This window comes from Cyprinodon variegatus, unplaced genomic scaffold (assembly GCF_000732505.1).
Source record: "Cyprinodon variegatus isolate N-32 unplaced genomic scaffold, C_variegatus-1.0 Scaffold199, whole genome shotgun sequence".
Taxonomy (NCBI): Eukaryota; Metazoa; Chordata; class Actinopteri; order Cyprinodontiformes; family Cyprinodontidae; genus Cyprinodon; species Cyprinodon variegatus.
Genome location: NW_015150652.1, coordinates 57471 through 78453, shown reverse-complemented (window position 1 = coordinate 78453; position 20983 = coordinate 57471). Strand labels below are relative to the sequence as shown.

The 20983-nt window shown below is 35.1% G+C and overlaps 2 protein-coding genes across 3 annotated transcripts in view; both read right to left on the bottom strand.

Annotated features, from left to right (window-relative positions):
- Positions 1-5441, bottom strand: part of LOC107087925 (high affinity cationic amino acid transporter 1-like) — a 24679-nt gene extending 19238 nt beyond the window's left edge. The window contains exon 1 of one of the 2 annotated variants that reach the window (XM_015379769.1): positions 5253-5441. The gene's annotated coding sequence lies outside the window, so the exon portion shown is untranslated. The remainder of the gene's footprint in view (positions 1-5252) is intronic. The other variant, XM_015379770.1, reaches the window with a different exon arrangement.
- Positions 5442-7086: 1645 nt separating this feature from the next.
- paxbp1 (PAX3 and PAX7 binding protein 1) lies at positions 7087-20774 on the bottom strand. The gene is made up of 18 exons (XM_015379790.1): positions 20349-20774; positions 20065-20187; positions 17195-17395; positions 16891-17112; positions 16712-16812; positions 15549-15772; positions 15140-15329; positions 13593-13716; positions 12940-13042; positions 11722-11837; positions 11386-11585; positions 11149-11296; positions 10939-11060; positions 10759-10835; positions 10616-10682; positions 9162-9308; positions 8250-8404; positions 7087-7715 (listed from the first exon to the last, which is right to left on the bottom strand). Exons 1-18 carry the CDS (start codon positions 20644-20646, stop codon positions 7598-7600), a joined length of 2736 nt encoding a protein of 911 aa, XP_015235276.1. The 5' UTR covers positions 20647-20774; the 3' UTR covers positions 7087-7597.
- Positions 20775-20983: the final 209 nt, after the last annotated feature.

Below are 20983 nucleotides of genomic sequence, written 5' to 3'. Positions count from 1 at the left end.
GTTTTCCCTCTAGCAAATATCCATAGAACCCCTCAAGATCTGCTACCCTGAGTGGAGAGCCAAATCACCCATATTATAAACATCAGGAGGTCATTAACATTGGTTCCTCTAGGTTGCAGTGTCATTGTTTTTCACATGGTGTCACAGATCATAAAATGTGTTTAAACCAACAGTAAAACTGACTGTATGCTCCTGAGAAATGTTGTTAAACAGGGGATGCAGGTTCCCTTCCTCTCTGGCATTAAATACCCTTCAATCTGTCAATATATGCAACAAGTGACTGTTAGACTAGGTTTAGTTTTGCTGATAAACAGAGGAAGTTGTAAAATACTGAGAGACGATTATCTGCCCACATACACAAACACAGCTAAAGTAGGGTAGCCCGTCTGAATCATGTGACCTCTCTCTGACGTGACTACACCGTCAAGTTTTCTGTTAATATAAATAACACAGAAAAATGACATCTTAACAAGAGGTTATCATGACCAACTGAAACAACCTTGAGTGTCTGGGTAAAGAGCGCCTGGTGAGGATTATATTAATTGGGGGAAAAAAAAGCTAAATAGAAAAAATAAACCCCTCATAAGCACTTACCTTAAAGTGGTGAACTTTAAACATCAATCTGTCTGAAAGATTTCAAATAATGAAGTCCTTCGATATTATTTATGCTAACTTTTTTCAACTGCTGTAAGAAGTGCAAGCTGATAGACTGCCAGGACTTTAAAATAGAATATGGAAGAATCACATGCGTTGGCTATTCCAAGCAGCTTGAAGTCAAGCAAGAGCATGCACGATGAAAAAGTTGCAGTTACACCATCAGTTTACATACATTTGCAAAAGTCCTTCTTTTTCATTTCTTTTCAAATTTCCCAACAAGTACCTGCTTCGCACAAGCCTAAATGCATCAGAATGTAAATCCTACTATGCTCACTTAGTCTTAAATCATTATGATAAACTGATTCCATCTATAGGGATTAAATTAAAGTATGCAAATTCAGATAACTCACTTTTTGTAACAATTGCAATTTTGAGCTTGATGATGCGGTTGACTCTTATAGTCTCTTCACGCACAAATGCATTAACTGAAGCCACTGCATGTATCAAAATAATTACAATATGGTAAATCTGTTATCAGAAAAGTAGACGTAATGTCTGTCAAAGGGAGGGCACAGCTGGTCACTAGAAGGGGTGTGAGACCTAGGGACCAATAACAGTGGACCATGAATTTAGCACAGTTTCACCCTCAGAAATGTTATGTCAGAGCTAAAACAGAGTCACGTCCTACTTAAATACTACTTAGACATAGCTGCATTCACAGATGTTCTAAGTTTTCAACCCCAATTAACAAAATACTTTATTCAATAACGTTAACATGTACTGTGCCTCTAATATGGATGTGCAAAAATGCTAAAAAATATGTACCACTATATTTTTTGCAGCATTATAGTCTTTTGATAAAAAAAGATTAAAAAAATTATACCTTATTCGACATACTGTATTTAACCTGGGTTGTATATTAATTTGCAACACCTCATTAGCAATAGAAAATGGAGCTCCAATCTTCTAAGATCTGAAATAAGACCAACACAAAATATTGCAGATTAGTGAAATGAAGCCCCTAGTGCATCTATTCTTTACAGAACTACCTTTTATGGAAACTGTTTTTGTTTTTTCTTTTCCAGCTCAATCCAACATACATTGAATTCTGTCCTGCTTTCTTTGTCCTGCTTGAAGAAAAGCATCCTCACGGTTTGTTGCTATCACAATTCATCAAGAACACCACAATACTTTTTGGCTTTCTTTTAAATCTTTTTACTTTCCACTCTTCTATTAAATCTAGGTTTGAGGAGCATAATTTAAACGGTTGCTTTTACTGTATTGTATTTAGAGGTTTAAGAATGGACGGAGAGGGACACAACTGCCTGACTACTTTTCCGATTTGTACTTTTAAATCATGTTCAAATCAATTTTTATTCCAGTTCACAAATATGATCCGCTTAATGTTGATCTGTCATAAAGTCAGAGGAACACTGATTAAGTTTTTGCAGTGAAGTGATGAAATTTTGAAAAGCTGAAGGGATGTGAAAACATTTGCAAGGCCCTGTATCTGTAAAAGATTATAGTTTAATTTGAATCTGACGTTTACTTAGCATTGTCTGGGAGACATATCAGTCATCGGTATTAAAACTTTTAAATACAATTGACACCAGATGCCTAAACCAGATATAAAAAATGTATAACTTTTTTTTCTGTTTCTTATCAAATGAAATATGTCCTGTTTGAGGTTAGTTATGATTTGTTAAATAATTTATGTTGGCTAAGGACCGAAAAATGAGAGAGGGATTGAGTTATTTCCCTTTTTAAATTAAGGGAGCTTAAATACAGTAAGATTAAGGTTGCTATGCCTTTAAATGGAAGAGAAATGTGAATTTCCAGAAGTCTGATTTATTATTTGGTTTAGAGGCCTAAAAGTTCTGTGTTCATCTTTTCATTTGTATCAACGATTGCTCTAGAGATGAACATGCTTTGCAGCAAAATTTGTATATCAACCCCTTAAGATAATGTGAAAATACTCCATTAAGCTGATATACTTCTATTCTCTACAAGGAATTAAGTCCTGTGACTCCCTCATGAGCTGTCATTCAGTGCTAAGGAATACATAACCTAAATAAATAAATAAATAAATTTAGAAAAGAAACTTCCATAACTGTTAAAATGTTACAATGAAATTACCTTTATACCATTTTTATATTTGAAAAAAGAATAAGGAAGCTTGAGAGCCTGATACCACCATCACAACTGTGAGATTAAGGAATAGCAACATCATGCTGTGTGGGTAATTTACTGCAGGACAGAACGAAACAATTACTCAAATAGATAAAGTGGATAAAAATTTTGAATTCAAAAATATCTAAATATATAAGGACATTAACAATTGGACACTAACGGGTCATCCAAGTGAAAAATAAAACAGTTTACAGCTAGATGTGTAACAAAATGGCCTAAGGAAAACATTGTCATTGTTTTCAAGTGGGTGTCACAAATCTAAAGACATAAAAAGCTAGTGCTGGTTATCGAAAAAAAAAAAACTATGGTAACAGTAAAACAGGAAATATATGTAAACTTTTAACTTTGAAATATTGGTAAAGGACGCCTCTGCCATTTATAAATCACACAAAAAAAAAAAGGATTACAATATCAGAGACAAAAAAAAAGCTTATCTGTCATTTTTAGTGTATGTAAATAACTGCTCATGTCCTATTCTCTATTGTCACTTTTATTAAAATGAAAAGTTCTGTAACGACCACCAAAAAAGGAAGCGGCTTATTTGCATTCAGCACACAGTCACACCCTACTGTAAGTCAAGGCACCATCATCGGCTGCACCACCTGCATTGATATAATCTATGAGTAATGGCGGTCCAATAACAATGAACTGTGTCAGGCTAAAATGTTTCCTACACAAACAGAATCTATTGATAACGAAGGACAGGTATCTCAGCAGCACCTTTACTGTATATTTGCTGTTTGGCAATTTTTAACATAAAACCACAAAATGTTTTCTAGTCAACGAGAAAAAAAAGGAGAAATGAGATTCTATTGTGTGAATAAATAACACAACTGCTTCCATCTTAAAGCTCTGGGATGTAATCATATGTTTTCAGGAAACAAAGCTTGACTGCTATCAGCTTTTCACTTAAAGCGATAGTACCATGCCAAGAAACACATGCAATTATCCTCTTTTTTTATTTTTCAAAGAAATATCAGTAAGAAAAGCTGCTATTTATTTCCTCAGAGCGAAACAATGTAATTTTACATATATGTTGGTGTCCTGGTACCTAGAAAACAAAGTCTTTTCTCAGAATTTTTATTTTCACTATAGTGAGGCAACGCACAACATTATGTCTGTGTCACAATAACTAGTTTGCGCTGGTACTATCAAGCCCTCACCGGACTAATGCAGCAGAGATGAAATATGAAGCTCCCAATTTCACAGAACCTGGAAAGCTTCCTTAGACTCACACTGGACCTGCATTAGTGCAGTCTGCAGCTTTGCTCACTACTGACCTACTTTAGGACCAGCTAAAGTTAGAATGAGTGAAGCTGAGCTGAACTGTTGCTCTTAGGATCTAAAAAGGTCAGCTCTCACCACCCCATTCTTTAAAAGGACATGCTTTTCTTAAACATAGTAGTTATCAACTTCTCCTTTCTTCCAACACCATATTGCCATAGAATGCTGTTATTTTTGTAGATACATAAACATGGAGTTTATATTTAGGTTTACAGCTATTGGTGAAGATTTTATAAAAAAAAATAATAATAAAACAACTGATTCCTGAGTTTTACTAAGTAAACTATATGTATTTAATTTGATATGACAATGTATTTCTATTATGCATTTAATTTTTAGACAGGAAAAGGTAAGAGCTGATCACAGAATATTATTGAGTTGGAAAACAACATAATGAACATTTTGTGGGAATATAACTTGAAAAATCTGCTGTCAAGCTGTTCTTTTTTAAAATAAAAATATGACCAATTAAAATTTATGCAAATTTTGGCCCCTTTGTTTTTTTTTTAAATACATTTTTAATCTCAAAGCAATATATTCCCTAATAAAACAGAGACCAAATTAAACTGATAACATTGTTCATGGTGAGTTATTTTGTATTTAATTTAACGTCAAAAACGATTTAAAAAATACGTTTAATTTTTTTTTTTTTTACATTACTATGTCCTGGATGAGTGAGAATCTTCCGAAGCTGAAAAGTCTGCTTATTTCTCGATTGCGAAACATTTTTTCTTTTCACACTCACTGACAGAGACCACTTGTTGCTCTCACTCCGCATGTTGCCTTCACGGCCCACCCGCTGAATCGTTCATAAGAGCTCTTCCCACACCAGAACTCAGATGAATTAAAGAAAGATATTTAAATATGAAAAATTGATTGTCCCGACAGTTCTAAGCCCTTTTTTTTTTTTTTTTTAAGTAACCTGCATCAGGGATCAACCAACACCAATACAAGCTGTGTTCGAGGAAATAGGACATTATGTAACTCAGTTCTCTGCTTGCACATCCAGAAAGACTTAAAAAAAAAAAAAAACTGAAATGAAAATTAAGACACATGCGTTCAAAGGCCATCATTAGCTTAAGGGCCACAGTATAAATTTGGACTATATCAGAACATTTTTTATCTAAACTTGGATGCAAAATAATAATAAAAAAGAACGGAATACAAGCGAATGTATTTACAATTGAGTAGTGCCAAAGCCCCGTCTGTCCGCAAGGAAGAGCTCCAACATAAGAGTTTCCAAAAGTCTGCAGAATAAACAATTTAACAAAAAAAAAAACTCCGCGACTAACTGCTTAATAAGCTTTACAAGTGTCCGTAAAGGTAGATAGTACTTTATGATTTTTTTGGTAGTAGCCTACTTGCTCAGGCGGAGGAGGGAGTCACCCAAACGCAGCTCCGCCCGTTTATTACTATTCAAATCAGATGATTACTTTGCTGGGTCTAGTGATTAAAAACAATTCCGATATTTATTTATTTTTACGAAAAAAAAAAAGAGATTTCAAAATCAATTAGAAAACCTTTATAAGCTTTGCAGCGTATTCTGAATTTGGTTTGATCTTTAAAAGTTCACAAAACACTAACAAAGCATGTTGCATGTGTATAAGCTGGTCCAAAATAATGCATCTTTGCAAAGTTTCTTAGTAACTCAGGTCAAAAGACAAAAGTTAATGTTATTAGTGTATTTACTAATATTATAATTATAAACATATAAATAACTTTGTGTTCATAATGATGACCTTGGACTGCAAAGTTCCTGGTAACCTGCAAAAGGATAAATCACATTTCAAAAGTGACAATCTGCCTAGAGACAGTACCTACTAACAGAAGGTTAACTGGGGGTGGAAACTGGATACCAGCAATATAGAGAGAGTGGAACTGATTCAAGAGTCTGGGACAGATTCAGAGGCCATTCATAAAATTGATAGGTTAATTGATTGCAATTAGAAGCAGTACTTCAACCCAATCCAGACTAATCTGAGACTTTGGCAACAGCTCAGATATTCCTAAATTTTACCCCTCCTTAACTCTGACTTTAGATCTTACCCAAAAAAGGGAAGGACTGGACTGGATAGAGGCAAATAGCAATAAGCTGCAAAAATAATTGTCATATGTGAACAACAAAATAGTTAAATATATCTCATGAGGGAACTCATATACAATTCGAACCAGATGTCGGAAATTACCTGTTCTGTACACATAAAAAGGGTTAGTGTTATAGCAAACCCGTCTTTAAATGTACACTGAAAAAAAAAAATCAAAATCTAGATAAGTCATTTTTCTTGAAATGTGTTTTTTTCTTGAATTGAGATGGTAAGAGGGACAATTTGCCAATGGAACAAGACAATTTACATTTAAAATAAGAAAAAAAAATTCATCGTCTTATTTCAAGTGTATATTATCTAATTACCTTATTTAGAATCTCCAATCCACTGGCAAAGCATCTTATTTAGCTACTCAAATCCAGGGTAAATACACTTAATTTAAGACAGACTTATTCCTAGACCGTTTTATTATAAAGGATGACCTGGTAGTTGGAAAGAAGGTGAATAGAGGAATGAAGAGACCTCCAAGCAAGAAAATAGCCCAATCCAAACTGAAAGAATGGCTGAGTCAATTACTTGACATGTCTCCGTGTTTTGAAAGAACAAAAGTCAGAGTGAAGGAAAAAGAAGAGCTTTAGTTTGGTTGGAATGGGTTGAATTCACATCTAAGCAAGGTGTGTGACTAGTTTCTTCATACAAATGTAATAAAAAAAACCTAATAGATTAAAATGTTCAATATCTATTCCCTTTGGTATTTCATTTTTTTCTGATTTAATTCTACTTATCCCTTTGATATTGAAAACTCCTGAATATAGCTAATTTTTTTCATATACTTTAAACCTCTGAATGTTTTAAGTAATTTTGATCAAAGTTATGAAATGCCCGAATGGATAGAGGTTAATAGCGATTGATTCAAATGAGCAGAAATTAGGACTTGAAATGCATTTTTATATACATTATCAATTTCAATAGGGAATATGGAACTCGAATACCATTTGTTTTATTCACAGGAAAACACAATAAAAACATAACTTACAAACTTTCAGAACATTTTGGATGTGATGAAGGTGCTTATGGTTAAGACTGGGCTGAAAAAAAGAAGCAAGTAACATCTATCTTTTAACACAATCTGAACAAAGCCAATGTTAGCAGTAAAAAACAATAACTAAATAGTGGGGTTGAGAGTCAAGACATTCAAAAATGTTTTCAGGATGACACATTTTTATAATAAATTATGGGTCTAAAATGTATCCATTGTGTGCCTTCTGATTTAGCAAAACAGGATTTTATTTCAGCTTTGTGCCAGCTGGTGTTAAAGAATACTGTACATTATTCACAATATTTACAGAGTACTCTAATCTTGTGAATGCAACAAGTGCTGAATTAATATTTCTCCTATTGCACATTTTTCAACCAACCCTAATTGGCTTCCAATGTACAGAACAAAAGGTAGAGGAAGAGCAGTCTCTGGTTGTATTCTATTATTTCACTTCCATGAGCTGTTTGATGTCTTTAACGCCTTGCTCTTCTGCCACGGCGATGATGTGGTCCAGGGCGTTCATGCGTCCCAACATCTTCACCACTTCCCTTATTTGCTCCCTATTGGTAGACACAGGATTTATGAAAATCATTATAGGAATATGTAAAAACAATACAGTGATTACATTAAAAACATAAGTGAAACAAACATGAATGTAGGACTAAAACAAACAATTATTTTGCAAATTTATTTAATTTTTTCAATCAATCGATTAATAATTGGATAGCCAAATGTTCCTTAAAGACTTTTTACAAATTCAAACCAGGAGAAACTAAAACGTTTCCACTTAGGGAGGCTAGTTAGACCAATCGACGGACAAACAAGATTTTCTTCAATTTAAATGCAAAATATTCAAATATATTTTTTTACAATTTTAATATAATTACTGCTCTAACTGGGTTGCTCTGTCAGGTAAAGGCACGTTTTAGAGTCTCTATCCTCCAGTTAACAATTAATAAATTAATTGATTATTTAGATAATCAATTAATCAAAATTAATCCAATTGTTTCAGTCCTACATGAATGCCTAAAAACGTTTTAAACAAAGACAAACCATCATCAGAATAATCTAAAGAGGAACATAGTATTTCTTACTTAGCGGTGCGCCGTTCAATATCAGAACCCCGCACACTGCTGCGGTGCAGAGTGTTAGCTAGGTGTGTGAGGTAGCGACACAAGGGCTCCAACTGAGGAAGGGTCTGCTGGCCTTTCAGCCCTGAGAACCACTGTACTGGCAAACACTCCACCACCTGAAAAACAACCAACCATTTTAGTGACTTTTAACAGTGAGTCACAAATAAAAAAAAAGGTTTAACACCTGATTTGGATTGAAGAGCTTAAAAGAAATTCATAAAAAAAAAGTGTAATAACTAATGCTATATAATAGTTTTTTATAATAATGGATTCATTTTTACATGTAAGGCACATCATTTATGTTTAACTAAGTTAAGAAATTTACAGAAAATAGTAAATTTACAAACTCTTTATGCTTTATTTTAAATAACTTAAAACTACAAAGTTAAGGGGCTTAACCCTACATAAAATTCTCACAAATCATAAAAATGCATTCAAACAATACAAGAAATTCTTAGAATTCTAGTTATTTTAGCTCTATATCAAAGTGGGTATACATGCATCTAAACAGCATCCAGTCAATCAGCTGAAAGGTTTCTGAATGAACATGTTGCTTTGATGTGATGATGCTACCTTAAATGCCCTCTCTGAATATCACTTAATTTGTTTGTATTGTGGCAAATAAAAGTGACCCTGTAACCCACTGTCCTTCCACACAACTTGTTCTAATTTCACAGGGAAAAGCATTGCTTTGTCACATTTTTACACAAGAACATGAACCAGAAAAAAAAAATGCCTACTAGCTTCTTCTTCAAATATTTAGAAAGAATTTCAAGGAAAACAATACTCATATATATATATATTATATATATATATATATATATATATATATATATATATATTTAAATTTAATTTTTAATCTGAATATCTCACCTTCTGGCACTTCTGCACATTCTCCTCTCCTATATCTGTACTCTGAAGTGCAGAGAGGATGTATCTGTTAAGAGTGCTGTCCAAAGCCAGATCCCTCAGACAGGAAAAGGATAAGATGCCATCCCACTGAATGATGTTGCCAAGCAGCTGTGCAAAGAAAATGTATTATTGAAGCAGAATACATAATTTTTTAACATTTATCTTTTGGATTTTAATTGGTTAACTCCTATGAAAAGTACAAGTAACGTTGCACATCACCATCCTAATGCCTTTGCTTTGGCTCAGTTGACTATATTAAGATTCTGTGTTTTTCTTATAATGAAATTGTCTTTTTCTGGATTAAAGTTAACATTCTGTTGTATAAAAAAATAGTTTAACCACACTTTAGACACTAAGAAATATAACTAATTAGCTTTAATTTCATAAACCAACACTGTGGTGAAACATTTTATTTGACAGAGTAGCGGAGGATTGTACAGCCATATATATTCAATGCCTTATTTCCAAAATAAAACATAATCTGAAACAGTTTATCTGTTAATTTCTTTTTGTGTGTGAAAAAATTTTCACTGCTACTGAACAGCTTAAACTACTTATTTTGTTTAAAATGCTAAAGCACTTATATTTCTCCTTGTCTGCATTGAATGTGAGGGTAATTTGTGGCGTTTCTGCCAGTTACTCAAAAACAAATTATAATCTTTTACACAAGCAGGCTAATGGAAAAATAAACAAAAAGATGAAAATATTTTAGGTAACATAAAATCGAAATACAAACAGTTGGCATACATAAACTTATTTTTATTAAAGTTATCCAGATCGCTATAAGTGAGACTCCAGTGACTGTTTGACTGACAGCTGATTTAGGAAAAAACAACGACATAAAAAGGACCAAAAGTACAAAGTTGTCAAGTAACAAGGTACAAATACTTTGTCACTGTACTTCAATAGAAATTTCGGCTATCTATACTTTACTGGAGTAAATACGTTTAGACAACTTTTTACTTCTACTCTAAATTATTTTGTAATTATCTCTACTTTCTACTCCTTACATTATAAAAATAGACTTGTTAGATTTGTTTCATTTAAGCTCATTGTCGTTATGGCTATAAAGACAATTAGTTTCATCCAGACAATTAATTTCTTTGTTTTTGGAGTTTGTTATGCACCAAAATATATAGTTGCTCAGCTGATGCAAAGTTAAATTTGATACTGTCGCTATTAGTTATAAAAGTAAGAAAATTAAGCAAGTTCATCATCCAGAATTTTAGAAACATTTTTTGTCAATTTTTTACTGCATTACTTTTACTTTTATACTTTAAGTAGTTTTAAAAAGGGTACTTTTACAATTTTACTTGAATAGAAAGCTTAAGTTGATACTATAACTTCTAAAAAAGTGTTTTTATACAGTAGCATTTATACTTCTACTTGAGTAATAATCATTAATGAGTACATACCTTTATGCAGGACCAGAACTGTCGCTGGTAGAACAGGTAGGCACCACTGTTCTTGTTGTCCATAACACTGAATAGAAAACAGATTTTCTTATAAAGATCAGATCATTTACAATAAAAAATAATTGTATTTTTTTTAAACATACTTTTTAGGGTAAAGTGGAAGGAAGATGTCTTCATCCAGAGTCCGCCGGGTCCTCATGACTATCGTTTTCAAAAGTTCCTAACAGACAAAAATAAGTTAACTCAAATTCTTTTTAATTAAACAGATATGTTATTGTGCATTTTGGTACTTGTTTGCAGACATCAAGGAAAGCCTGCTCTACCTGTGTGTACTGGTTGTCTCCATGCAGCACAGTTGGATAACCTCCAGCAAGTCTGTGAATGAAGCTCACCAGCCTTGCTGTCTGACTGCTTGACAGCGGGTCCCACACCTGCTCTGCCAGCACTACCACAAACACAACACATGGTAAACATTTGTACTTTTTTCATGCAAATAAATAAAGTACCTAGTGCAGCTATACAGAATTCACTACCTGACAGTTTGGATAGAAGAACTTTCTCTACAATAGCGGGAAGCAATCCAATGTCCTCGTCTTCTTTTTGAAGCATTATGTGCTCCTCAAATCCATAAAACAGAAGAGACTCGAACCACAGCATATACTCAAAGTTTGGACACGGCTCCTACATAAATAACACATAAAAAAACAGTTGTAAAACATTATATTTTCAATCAGAAAATGCTAATTTTGGCATAAAAAAAATATCTTTACCTCGAGAGGGTTCCACGTGATGAGCTGCAGACGAACTAAAGGATTGAAGAGTTTGGGTAAACAGAGGCCGATGTAAGCGTCTCTGTAGCAGTCCGGGTATTCCTTTCTCCACACTTCAAAACGGGATTTGATGCAGTCAAGAGAATGAAAGTCCTCCACCACATCCTCAAATACTTTTTTACTTTCTGCTTTGATACGGTCTGGATGGGACAAAATGTGAGGGTAAGGATTTGCTCAAATATCTTGCTGGGATTTCAGAATTTCACTTCTTATAAGTATTTTTTTTTATTATTATTACTATTATTGTTTTGCAGCATTCAAAATGTGTAGGCCTACCTCTTTCCATGTTGAAGCTGGTGATGTCAGTAGAAGTTTCCTCATCATCAGATGACAGGCCTTCTTTATGCTCAGCCCTTTTCCCATTCTGCTCTCTTGCTTGTCGTCGACGAGTTCTGGTCCCAAACACAAATACAGCCTGTTAGATTAAAGGTCTGCAGCAAAATGATTCTATAAAACAACCTGTTAGAAAAGCATCATAATCACCATTGTTTAAACGGAAAATGGGTCAGTTTGACTGCCTGAATGCTTTTCATAGCTTACTTAAAAAAGGCTTGTTTTAACATGTTTTTAATGAGAATAAAAGAGAATACTGCAAATAGGGCAATACGAGTTAAAAAAAACTGATTTTTTTTTTACCGAATCGAATTAATTGATTTTCACACAGTTCTTTCATAAAGTAGCTTTTATTTTTACCAAAATGTTTGTTAATATTTCCCAATAAATAATGAAACTATGACAAATTCGATTTTTGCAGAAGTGAAAGAGGTGCATTTTTTTGGGTAAAAAAAAAAAGTCCAGATTTTAAGTTAACCAATTAATCACTCCAATTGTAAAGATAAAAAAAGGGCTCTGATATAATTCAAACAGCCTAAACAATCTGCCTAGGCTGTAGCTTATAGAATACTTTGATATCCAGTTTCTGGAAGTCCTAATATATCCATTTACAGAGAAATATCAGGATATTCCATTAGTCTTTCATTTACTTTAAACTTTGTAGTTGTTTTTTTTTTTTTCCTATTTGTCAATTTCTTTATTGTAGGTGCCTGTCAAGTGATTATGAGTAGACACTCATATAATTCTCAAACTAAAGTTAAAAAAAGACTAATCAAATTTTCAATAAAAAAATACATACAAGCTAAGAATAGAGTTTTAAAACCATTGAATTAAGTTTCAATTAAGTTAAATACATTTTCAAAATAAATAAATCTCAAATTACATGATTCATTCAAGGAAACAGAAATTTGGTTTCTACCCAGAAGTATCTTTGCTTTTCAATTTTGTTTTTACAACTCAGTTCCAGTTTTTCCTGAAATAAGTAAAATTGTTTAAAAGAGAAGAGCGAATAAAAAGCAGCCTTTTCAAAAGTCTGATTCATACCCATTATCCTCTGACTAATTACCCCCTCTGGTGGTTAAACAGAGTTAAAACCCTCCACCAAACAAACACCCTAGAAGCAGAAGCAAAGCAGCTGGAGAAAAAAGAAAACTTTCAAACCTTCTAGCTTCTCTTTCAGCTATCCTCCTCTGCCGACTGTGCTCTTGGTATGCGACACGGTCTCGACCCAATGAGTCCAGACTGGGCGCCATGACAGCTTTATCTGAAAAAAAACAGGCTTAATGTTAAAGGCTAAACTGAATAACAAAATAAAACCTTTAATTTCCCTCTATGTTACATTCTAAGTATTATTAGAAGAAAACCTAAATGTCAAGAGATAAAACACTAAAGCACGATGGGAAATATGAACCTTTAAATATGCAAACCTTCTCCTTATTCTATTATAAACTGCAGAAGTAGATCCGTCACACATACTTTGTGTAATATCTCATAGAACTTACCGTGCTGTAACCCCAGTTCAGAATGTAAAGCCAGAAGCCAATGTTTAATGACATCTTTCTTTGATTGCTCATAATTTGAGCCAAGTTAAAACAACCAGCTGCGAAAATCAGCAGCTCAAATTGCACTCTTCCCATACTCTCACATGCTCAATCACACAAATCACCAGTCAATTAACTTTAATCAGAATTTCAAGCGTACATTAATGGGTGCAAAATAGAACAAGGATGTGAAACAAAGACAAGCATACGCTCAGGCACACAACCAACGAGGCTGTTTCAAATAAATCATAAAAACCTTCAAGATGGACTGACTTGAAAGGCTTGCAAACTCCGACGATTCATCTTTAATATCATCCTGTCTTCTCTGGGCAAGCCGTGCAGCCCGTTGCCTTAGTAACTGGTGCATGGCAGCCTCCAGCTCCAGGACAGCAGGCACCTGAAAGATATGATGCTTTTTGTGACCTCTGACCTAGCAAAAGCGGGACTCCGAGGCACTGGGGCGTACTTTAACAGCAATACGTTGGACAGTACAATGCTGGAAAGAAATCATCCCTGGTTTCTAGTAAAAAAATGTATTGTTACGCTTCAATGTTGTAAACTAAAGTTAAGAGTGAAAACCAGAAGAGGTATAATTTTTAACAAAATACAGATAGCATACGATTCAGGTACAAACATTACACACTGAATGAAAGGAACCCTAAAGTAAAATTAAACAGCACACTTTTCTGTCAATCATTCTGCGCATTATAAGCTGAAATCTGGTGCTGCAAGATCAAGATTCGATTAATATGTCTGGACATGCATGTAGTTGTAAATACATCAGAGATGCCCATATCAACACGCTATGAAAGACTTCTGATCTTTGCCTTTCATAAAGCTTTGAAACACCGGTTCTATTTCTCTTAAACAGATAAAGCTTAAAAAGATATAGACAGTATTTAAAATGTTTTTCGCCCTCAACATTCTTATCCTGAGCAGCCATTAAGGGGAGATTACATCATGGTGTGTTAGAGAGCAGTCTCTGTAAAATAGGATTTTAAAGTTGTTTGAGAAAAGGAATAAATGATCAAGGTTACAATTTGTCATCTTAAACCAGACAGTAATGTGACTGGCATTAAAGAACTTTAGCCTCCATTTGTATTCCCTAAAGAATACAATTTTAAATCCCCAGATTTTCAAAAGGCTTTTTCAAACTTACCAATCAGACATGTTACAAAACAAGAACAGGGTTCATATCTGAAAGTTCAAACAGAACAAATGCACTGGTCTCTTTTAGCGCTGCTGTTCTGCTCAAAGTATCTCTCTCTCTCACCCTCTTGAATGCCAATTAAACCACAGGCATAGTGTAGTAGAAGGTATGGGTAGTTATAAATTCCTTACAACTTTGGACATCCACTGGCTTCAGTTTGAATACCTCACAAACTTTGAAACAGCTTAACAAAAGGATTCGGTGTTGTTGCCAATGCACCCGGCTGAATATGAAACAAAAAGCCCTAAGCAAAAAATAAAAAAATAAATAATATTAATAGTTTCTGATAAGATAAACTAAAAAAAAAAATATATATATGTTAATAGAGTATTTCTCTGTGCATCTCTAAAATCGACAGATTAATGACGTATTCTTGTTTTGTTCTAAACATCTGTGCTCATGTCATTCCTTGGTGATTACATTCTGTCTTTTTAGGGCTCCAATTAGTGTTTAAAACTTAATATATATATAAACTTTTTCCCACCATCTTATATGAGTAATATTAATTTTATTTTATTAGACTTTATATGTTCAAATTCGCATAAAGTTCCCGGATTACAGACACAAAACAGCAAGCAGCTTATCAGACCACAGATAAATTCTCCCTTACCTTTTCACTGAAACACTCAAGCAAGTCTCCAACATACCCTCGCATCTCTTGCAAGAATTTATATCGATCAGCATTATCGTTGGAGGAACCCTCAAGCTGCTGGATGGTGCTCTCAGAGGACTCCAGGTCATCCCTGATCTGTTCGTAGCGTTTGATATTCGCGCTGTTGCCTGCATGCATCTGGGAAAGCCTATAATAGAGATAGGAAATACAACGAAAACGAGTAAGGTAGATTTAGGGTGGGAAAGAGACGGTGAAAAATACCAAAAGGCGGAGACATATTTTGCCTCTTGGACATTTGATGTGTAGATAACTCTGCTGGGTGCTCAGGACCATGGCACACTGATGGGGGCAGCAGGTGAGGTGAGCACTTATACTAGACTTAGTAGCAAACTCCTGCAAAACCTACCTATCCCGCAGGCGTTTCTTTACCAGATCGATGGATACTGGGGTTAGATCACAGACAGGGGCCCCGTAGTGAACAGAGACATTGTCAGAGAGGCCAGGTATCTTCCCAGGCTGTGGAGCCACTGTACTGTAGGTGAAAGGCATATTGTACGAGGAGCCGTAGGGTTGAGTCTCATAGCTGTTCTGGTAGTAGGCTGTGCTCTCCTCTGGCTGACTGCTTTGAACCTGATAAATAACAACAAGCAAAGCATATCCTTGATAAGCAGAGCTGCTAAGTTTAACAAAAATGAAAAAAGATGAAAGGGGTAATTCATATTTCAGTGGTTCAATAAGAGTTCCTATGCATTTATTTACACAATTGTACTTTACTTTCCCAGATCCAAATTATCTCGGTGTTCTCAGTGCATTTATGTCCCATTTTAAAAATACAAAATAACTGTTCAGTATAACTTCACAGCAGATGTTTTCAGCAAAGTCTGGCTTAAAAAAAAAAAAAAAAAAAAAACAACAACAGAAAAACCATGTAGGAACCTGACAAAGAAAAATACTTCTGAAAAATATGCTCAATTTATAAAGTAAAGATGGAATGGGAAATGAAGCAGGGAAGAAGACAAAGTCTAGCAAGTAAGAAATTATGTAAATAAGTAAGAAATGAAAGAAAAGGAGTTTAACAATAGTAAGAGAAGCAGAATAAACCATGAAGATCAGGCATAAAGGGAGGAAAAAGGAAAAACAATAAAACGAGAACAGAACTGACTTAGACAACTTTTATTGTCATTTTGCATACACAAAATGACTATGTCCAAGTCCAAGTCAGTTCTGCTCTCCTTTCGTTTTTCCATTACTTTCTCCTGAGGACTTAAGTAAAAAAAGAAAGCAACAAGGAAGAAAATAACAGTCTAGTCTTTATCTTCTCACTCAGAGAAGCAATCTAATTTCCAAATACTTATCCAACAAACAGAAGGACAAATTGTGGCTGATTTTTAAACTGCCAACTATTTCAGTTGTGTTTGTAGATATGAAAACAACCTCCTTGTTTTAATATTCGCCACACAGGAGATCTTCAACAGGGGTCCTTGACCCCTAAGGGGTCCACAGAGGTACTGCAGGTATTTTGTTTTTTAATTCTGCAGTATATCTCAGTGAGTTAGAGATGCAGCTTACCTGAGGTATGCTGATTCCTTTCCTGATCTGTTCTTGCTCCCAGCGGCTCACCTCCTCATCATGACCTGTATCCAGTGCTTCATCATCACTACCCTCAATACCTGCAAACATTAGAAGAGGACGTTTATTTAAACTGATAGAGAATGGTATAATATGGTCCATGTGATAAATTATTTAACAGGGCAGTACCAATCTCTTCTGCCTCTGACTTTTGTTCTTGACTCCACTAAAGCGGATTCTCTTCTCGTCCTCATCTTCATCATCGCTGCCATCTCTGTCATCTTGCATCAGATGTTTCTTGGAAGGCTCGGCTTCGACCAGAGGGGGTTCCCCGCCCAGCTCTCTGGCTAGCTGCCGGCGCTTCCTGGCAGCGTGGATGAACGCTGCATCAGGGATCTCTCCTGAAGCAGAATTAGAGGTTTCTTATCTAAGCATTTCTTTTTTGTTTTAACCTATCTGAAAGGTAAATTGTGGGAGTAGTACCTGGCTTTAGGCTAGTAAGGGAGGACAGTGTGTTAAATGATGCTCCCATGTTCCTGCCCCTGGACAGCTGACCGCCTTGGGCTTTTTTGTCTTCATCCTGTTCATCGCCACTCTCCACCTCCATCTCCTCCTCCCCATGTTCACTGCTCGCTCTGCTGATAACCTCCTCTTTTACGGTAAACACTGGTGGAGGTGGAACATCTGGTAAAATGCATAAAAATAAATTTATAAATAAACATTTCATATTTTGCAACCCTTTTATATTGAAACAATCCATAAAAAGAATCTAGATGTCAAACTCAAGGCCCACTAGTTGAAGCTGACTCATCGTTGCAATTTATCCAGCTCTCAAGAGCCAAAACAAGCACATTATAACATAAAATAGAGGCATATGTTGTTTTAAGGTGTATAGAGTGGCCATAAGTAAAAATTAATAGGACTAAAGTTTTAATACCAGAGTAGCGTGCCCTTTGTAAGTGAAATGAACAAATAAAACGGTTCATTCATTACAGCTGAAACAGATCCTTTTAAAGACCTGATAATGCAAAAGTCGCCCTAAATTAAAACGTAGCTTGATAGCGCTGATCTTAAGTGTGCAATGGAAAAGGTTTGATCGAGGTTGGATATATCTTACTAAATCAGGAGGTGTTCCCAGGGTCTTAAATGTCAAATTAAACAAACCTTTTCAAAAATAATAACTTAAAAGAATGTATAAAAGTAGGTATTCTTTTTTTAACTGGTTAACTCATTTGTTGAAACTACTGATCAAAGGGATCTTATAGAATGAAATAATTTGTGTCAGATTTCATTTTACTTGTGTTACTGCATTATCATATTCTGAGAATGTGGGATTTTGTAAACAGAAACTATGAATGCCTTGCCGACCAAACATTTTAGTTATTGAAAAAAACAAAAATAAAGTGGCAACAGTAATTTGATCTTCCTGTCTTTTTTCAATTTCTGCAGTTTTTCATGATTTCTTATGGCAAAAAGGAGGTTAACTAGAGGTTTAGTTAACCTTACCCTTATAGTCTATTTTAAAGGAAGAGTCCGGTCACGTTCAGATTTCACACTTCTGAAAGTACTTTAAAAAATAAAATTATTACATACTGCAAAAAAAATGATACACGTTTTTAATCAAGAGTCATTTTAATTTGAATGTGCTTCACCAGAGACATCCATGTTTGTCAGAGAACACAACTGCCACCTCCCGGTTTGTAACGTCATGGTATCGGCTTTTAAGTAAGTCCCAATGTACTATCTGGTGTTTGTCGCAACATCCTATTATCCAAGTCATTTTGAAAACATTCTTTGGAATGTTGGCTATATATGGCGTGTTTTTTCTCTGGCCAGAAGTTCGATGGCAAATCCTCCTTCTTCAAGTTGGCAATCCAACAACAAACACGTCCTTAGTGGGTCATGAAACAGAAAGGTGGAATAACAAATTTTTTTTTTTCCACTTTTACCCGATGTATTGCAACTGCCATGCACGTGGGCATTGTCAATTTTACTATAGTTCTCTCGAATTTCAATGGTGAAGTCCTCTCGAAATCTTAAATAATTGTTGTGGATTGCAGATGTGTCTAGTAGCTCCCATTATTTTGCTTGTAAAGTGGGGAGAATGGCGCTCGGCTTACAGCACCGTGACGTCACTGCTGGAAGATGTCAGGAGTGAGGTGTTACTATACGGGGGCAAAAATGGCCACTCCCAGGCTCAGTGATCGCAACGAAAATTATTTTCATTTTTTTTACTGATTAACGCAGAATTCATTAAATCACAACAAACATATAAGTTTTAGGTATAGATAAAGATCCATTGATTATTCCTTGCCTACTGGACTTTTCCTTTAAAGAAAAAAAAGCTTTTGACAGGGATAAACTGTCACAAAGATTGTTCTCTCATATATTTGAATAAATTACTAAGAGTCCAGAACTATGTCATAAAGAACATCATCCACTTACCACCATTTTCTTATGAACATTGTATCCCTTTTCCTTTTCACTTTGATGAACACCAACTTTACTTCGCTCTTAATAACAAAGTTGCATGCATAGTGAAGTATGATAATAGTATGATCATTTCTATAATCAGAAATTAATATGCTATTTTTTGGATACTGTGGTTGGAAAATGCATATTTCTCCTATTACATAAATTGAGTTACGCTATTTATCCACTGAAAAATGTTTTTAATCAGTCTGTTTCACCTGCAAGGCCACACAATGTCTGAATAAGGAGTGTTTGCATAGAAGAAAATACTATTCCCATGACCAAACTGATTCTTTTTCAAGGTTTAATCATAACATGTTACAACTTAACCAAAGTGTCTGTAATATGTTTTGACTCAGACTAATTTCCTTAATTGTAAGTAAGGGGGAAAGATCAGAACACGGCTGATTACCGTCCAATGATGTCTGGTTCTCTCTTTGCTAAGAGGTAATAAAATGCCGACTGACTGAAATCCGGTTTATCCTCCTTTTATTTAACAGGAGTGAATGGTTGAATACTTTTTGCCCCCACGACAGTACAAAATGGTATCTTTGAAAAATATGAAATGAAAGCAGGCTGTGTTGATATGCGGGTACAAACTGGTAAAAAAGGAAACTGGGGACCTGAACATTATTTTATTTGTTTATAAAACTATTCCAAAATGTCTAGAAATGTATCATATACCTCTAGACATGCATTTGGTGTTCTTATTGTGTGTCCAATAACCTTTACTAAAATATCTCCTAGCCATACTGAATGTTACCCAGATAAACCAAGTCTCCTTCTGTCATTCAGATACTGTCTATTTTCTCTCCTTTTGCCACATACCTGGAGGATATCATCTCATTATGCCTTTGCACATGTTCAACAGTGCATCTCACCTGATTTGGTTTCCTGTTTCACAGTTCCAGTTTTCTGCAAATCTTCTTTATATTCTTTTTTCAGCTGCTTGACAATCTTCTTGCTGTGGTTGGGTTTCTTCACTCTGAACACCTCGGATCCCTCTGTTTAAATGACCAGACAGACAAGAATTAAATCAGGTGAAAAGGAACAGCTCCCACGCAATAAATGTGTGTGATATTGCATTTATGAGAGCAACGGTTTGATTCAAGTTTGACAGTTTATTTTGCTAATTTTGACCAGCTAGCTACATTAGCATGGTTACCTTCTTCATCGTCGAAACTCAGCAAACTGGCCTTAGTAGGAGGAGCGACAGGGGCAACATCTTTGATCTTCTTTTCCTTCTTTATAGGTCTCGCGAAGTTTAAGTTGGACAGAAAGCCGTTACTGTAACTGTTCTCGTCGCTGCTCGCAGCTCCGCTGGTCTCCATGAAAGGGATTTCTACCACAGGCCCGAAGGATGTGGGCGCCAGAGACAGCGGCTGAGGCTGCCTGTCCTCATGCTCATCCTCGTCGGAGTCATTCCTTCGCCGCAAGTTCACTCTTTTCGCCTTTTTGAACATAACGTTTTTCCTTTTAGAGATATTTCTTATACCGGCAAAACAACACAGATAAAGTCTTAAAAAACAGGGATACCGAAGCCACAATGCATAGCAGCCATTTTCTGCCTGGGAGCTTGTGCGGTTTTTCTTCGTTCGCATTAAAAGCGGAGCACAGGCGATTAGGGAGGTATACTGCCACCAAGTGGACACATTTTTTATGGCAGAAATAAAAAATCTACGTAAAAGGATTAGGGTCACAGAAAATATGGGGAAAAAAGTAATAATTCTGAGAAAAAAGTCAGATTTCTGAGAAAAAAGTCAGAATTCTGAGAAAAAAAAAAATCAGAATTCTGACTTT

What these genes read in the sequence shown, in the direction of transcription:
- paxbp1 (XM_015379790.1), bottom strand. Translation starts at nt 20,646, where the DNA reads ATGTTCAAAAAGGCGAAAAGAGTGAACTTGCGGCGAAGGAATGACTCC. An exon ending in CCTTACTAGCCTAAAGCCAG is followed by an intron (nt 17,113 to 17,194) that starts GTACTACTCCCA and finishes ATTCTGCTTCAG; the next exon opens with GAGAGATCCCTGATGCAGCG. An exon ending in ATGTGCAGAAGTGCCAGAAG is followed by an intron (nt 8,405 to 9,161) that starts GTGAGATATTCA and finishes GTTGTTTTTCAG; the next exon opens with GTGGTGGAGTGTTTGCCAGT.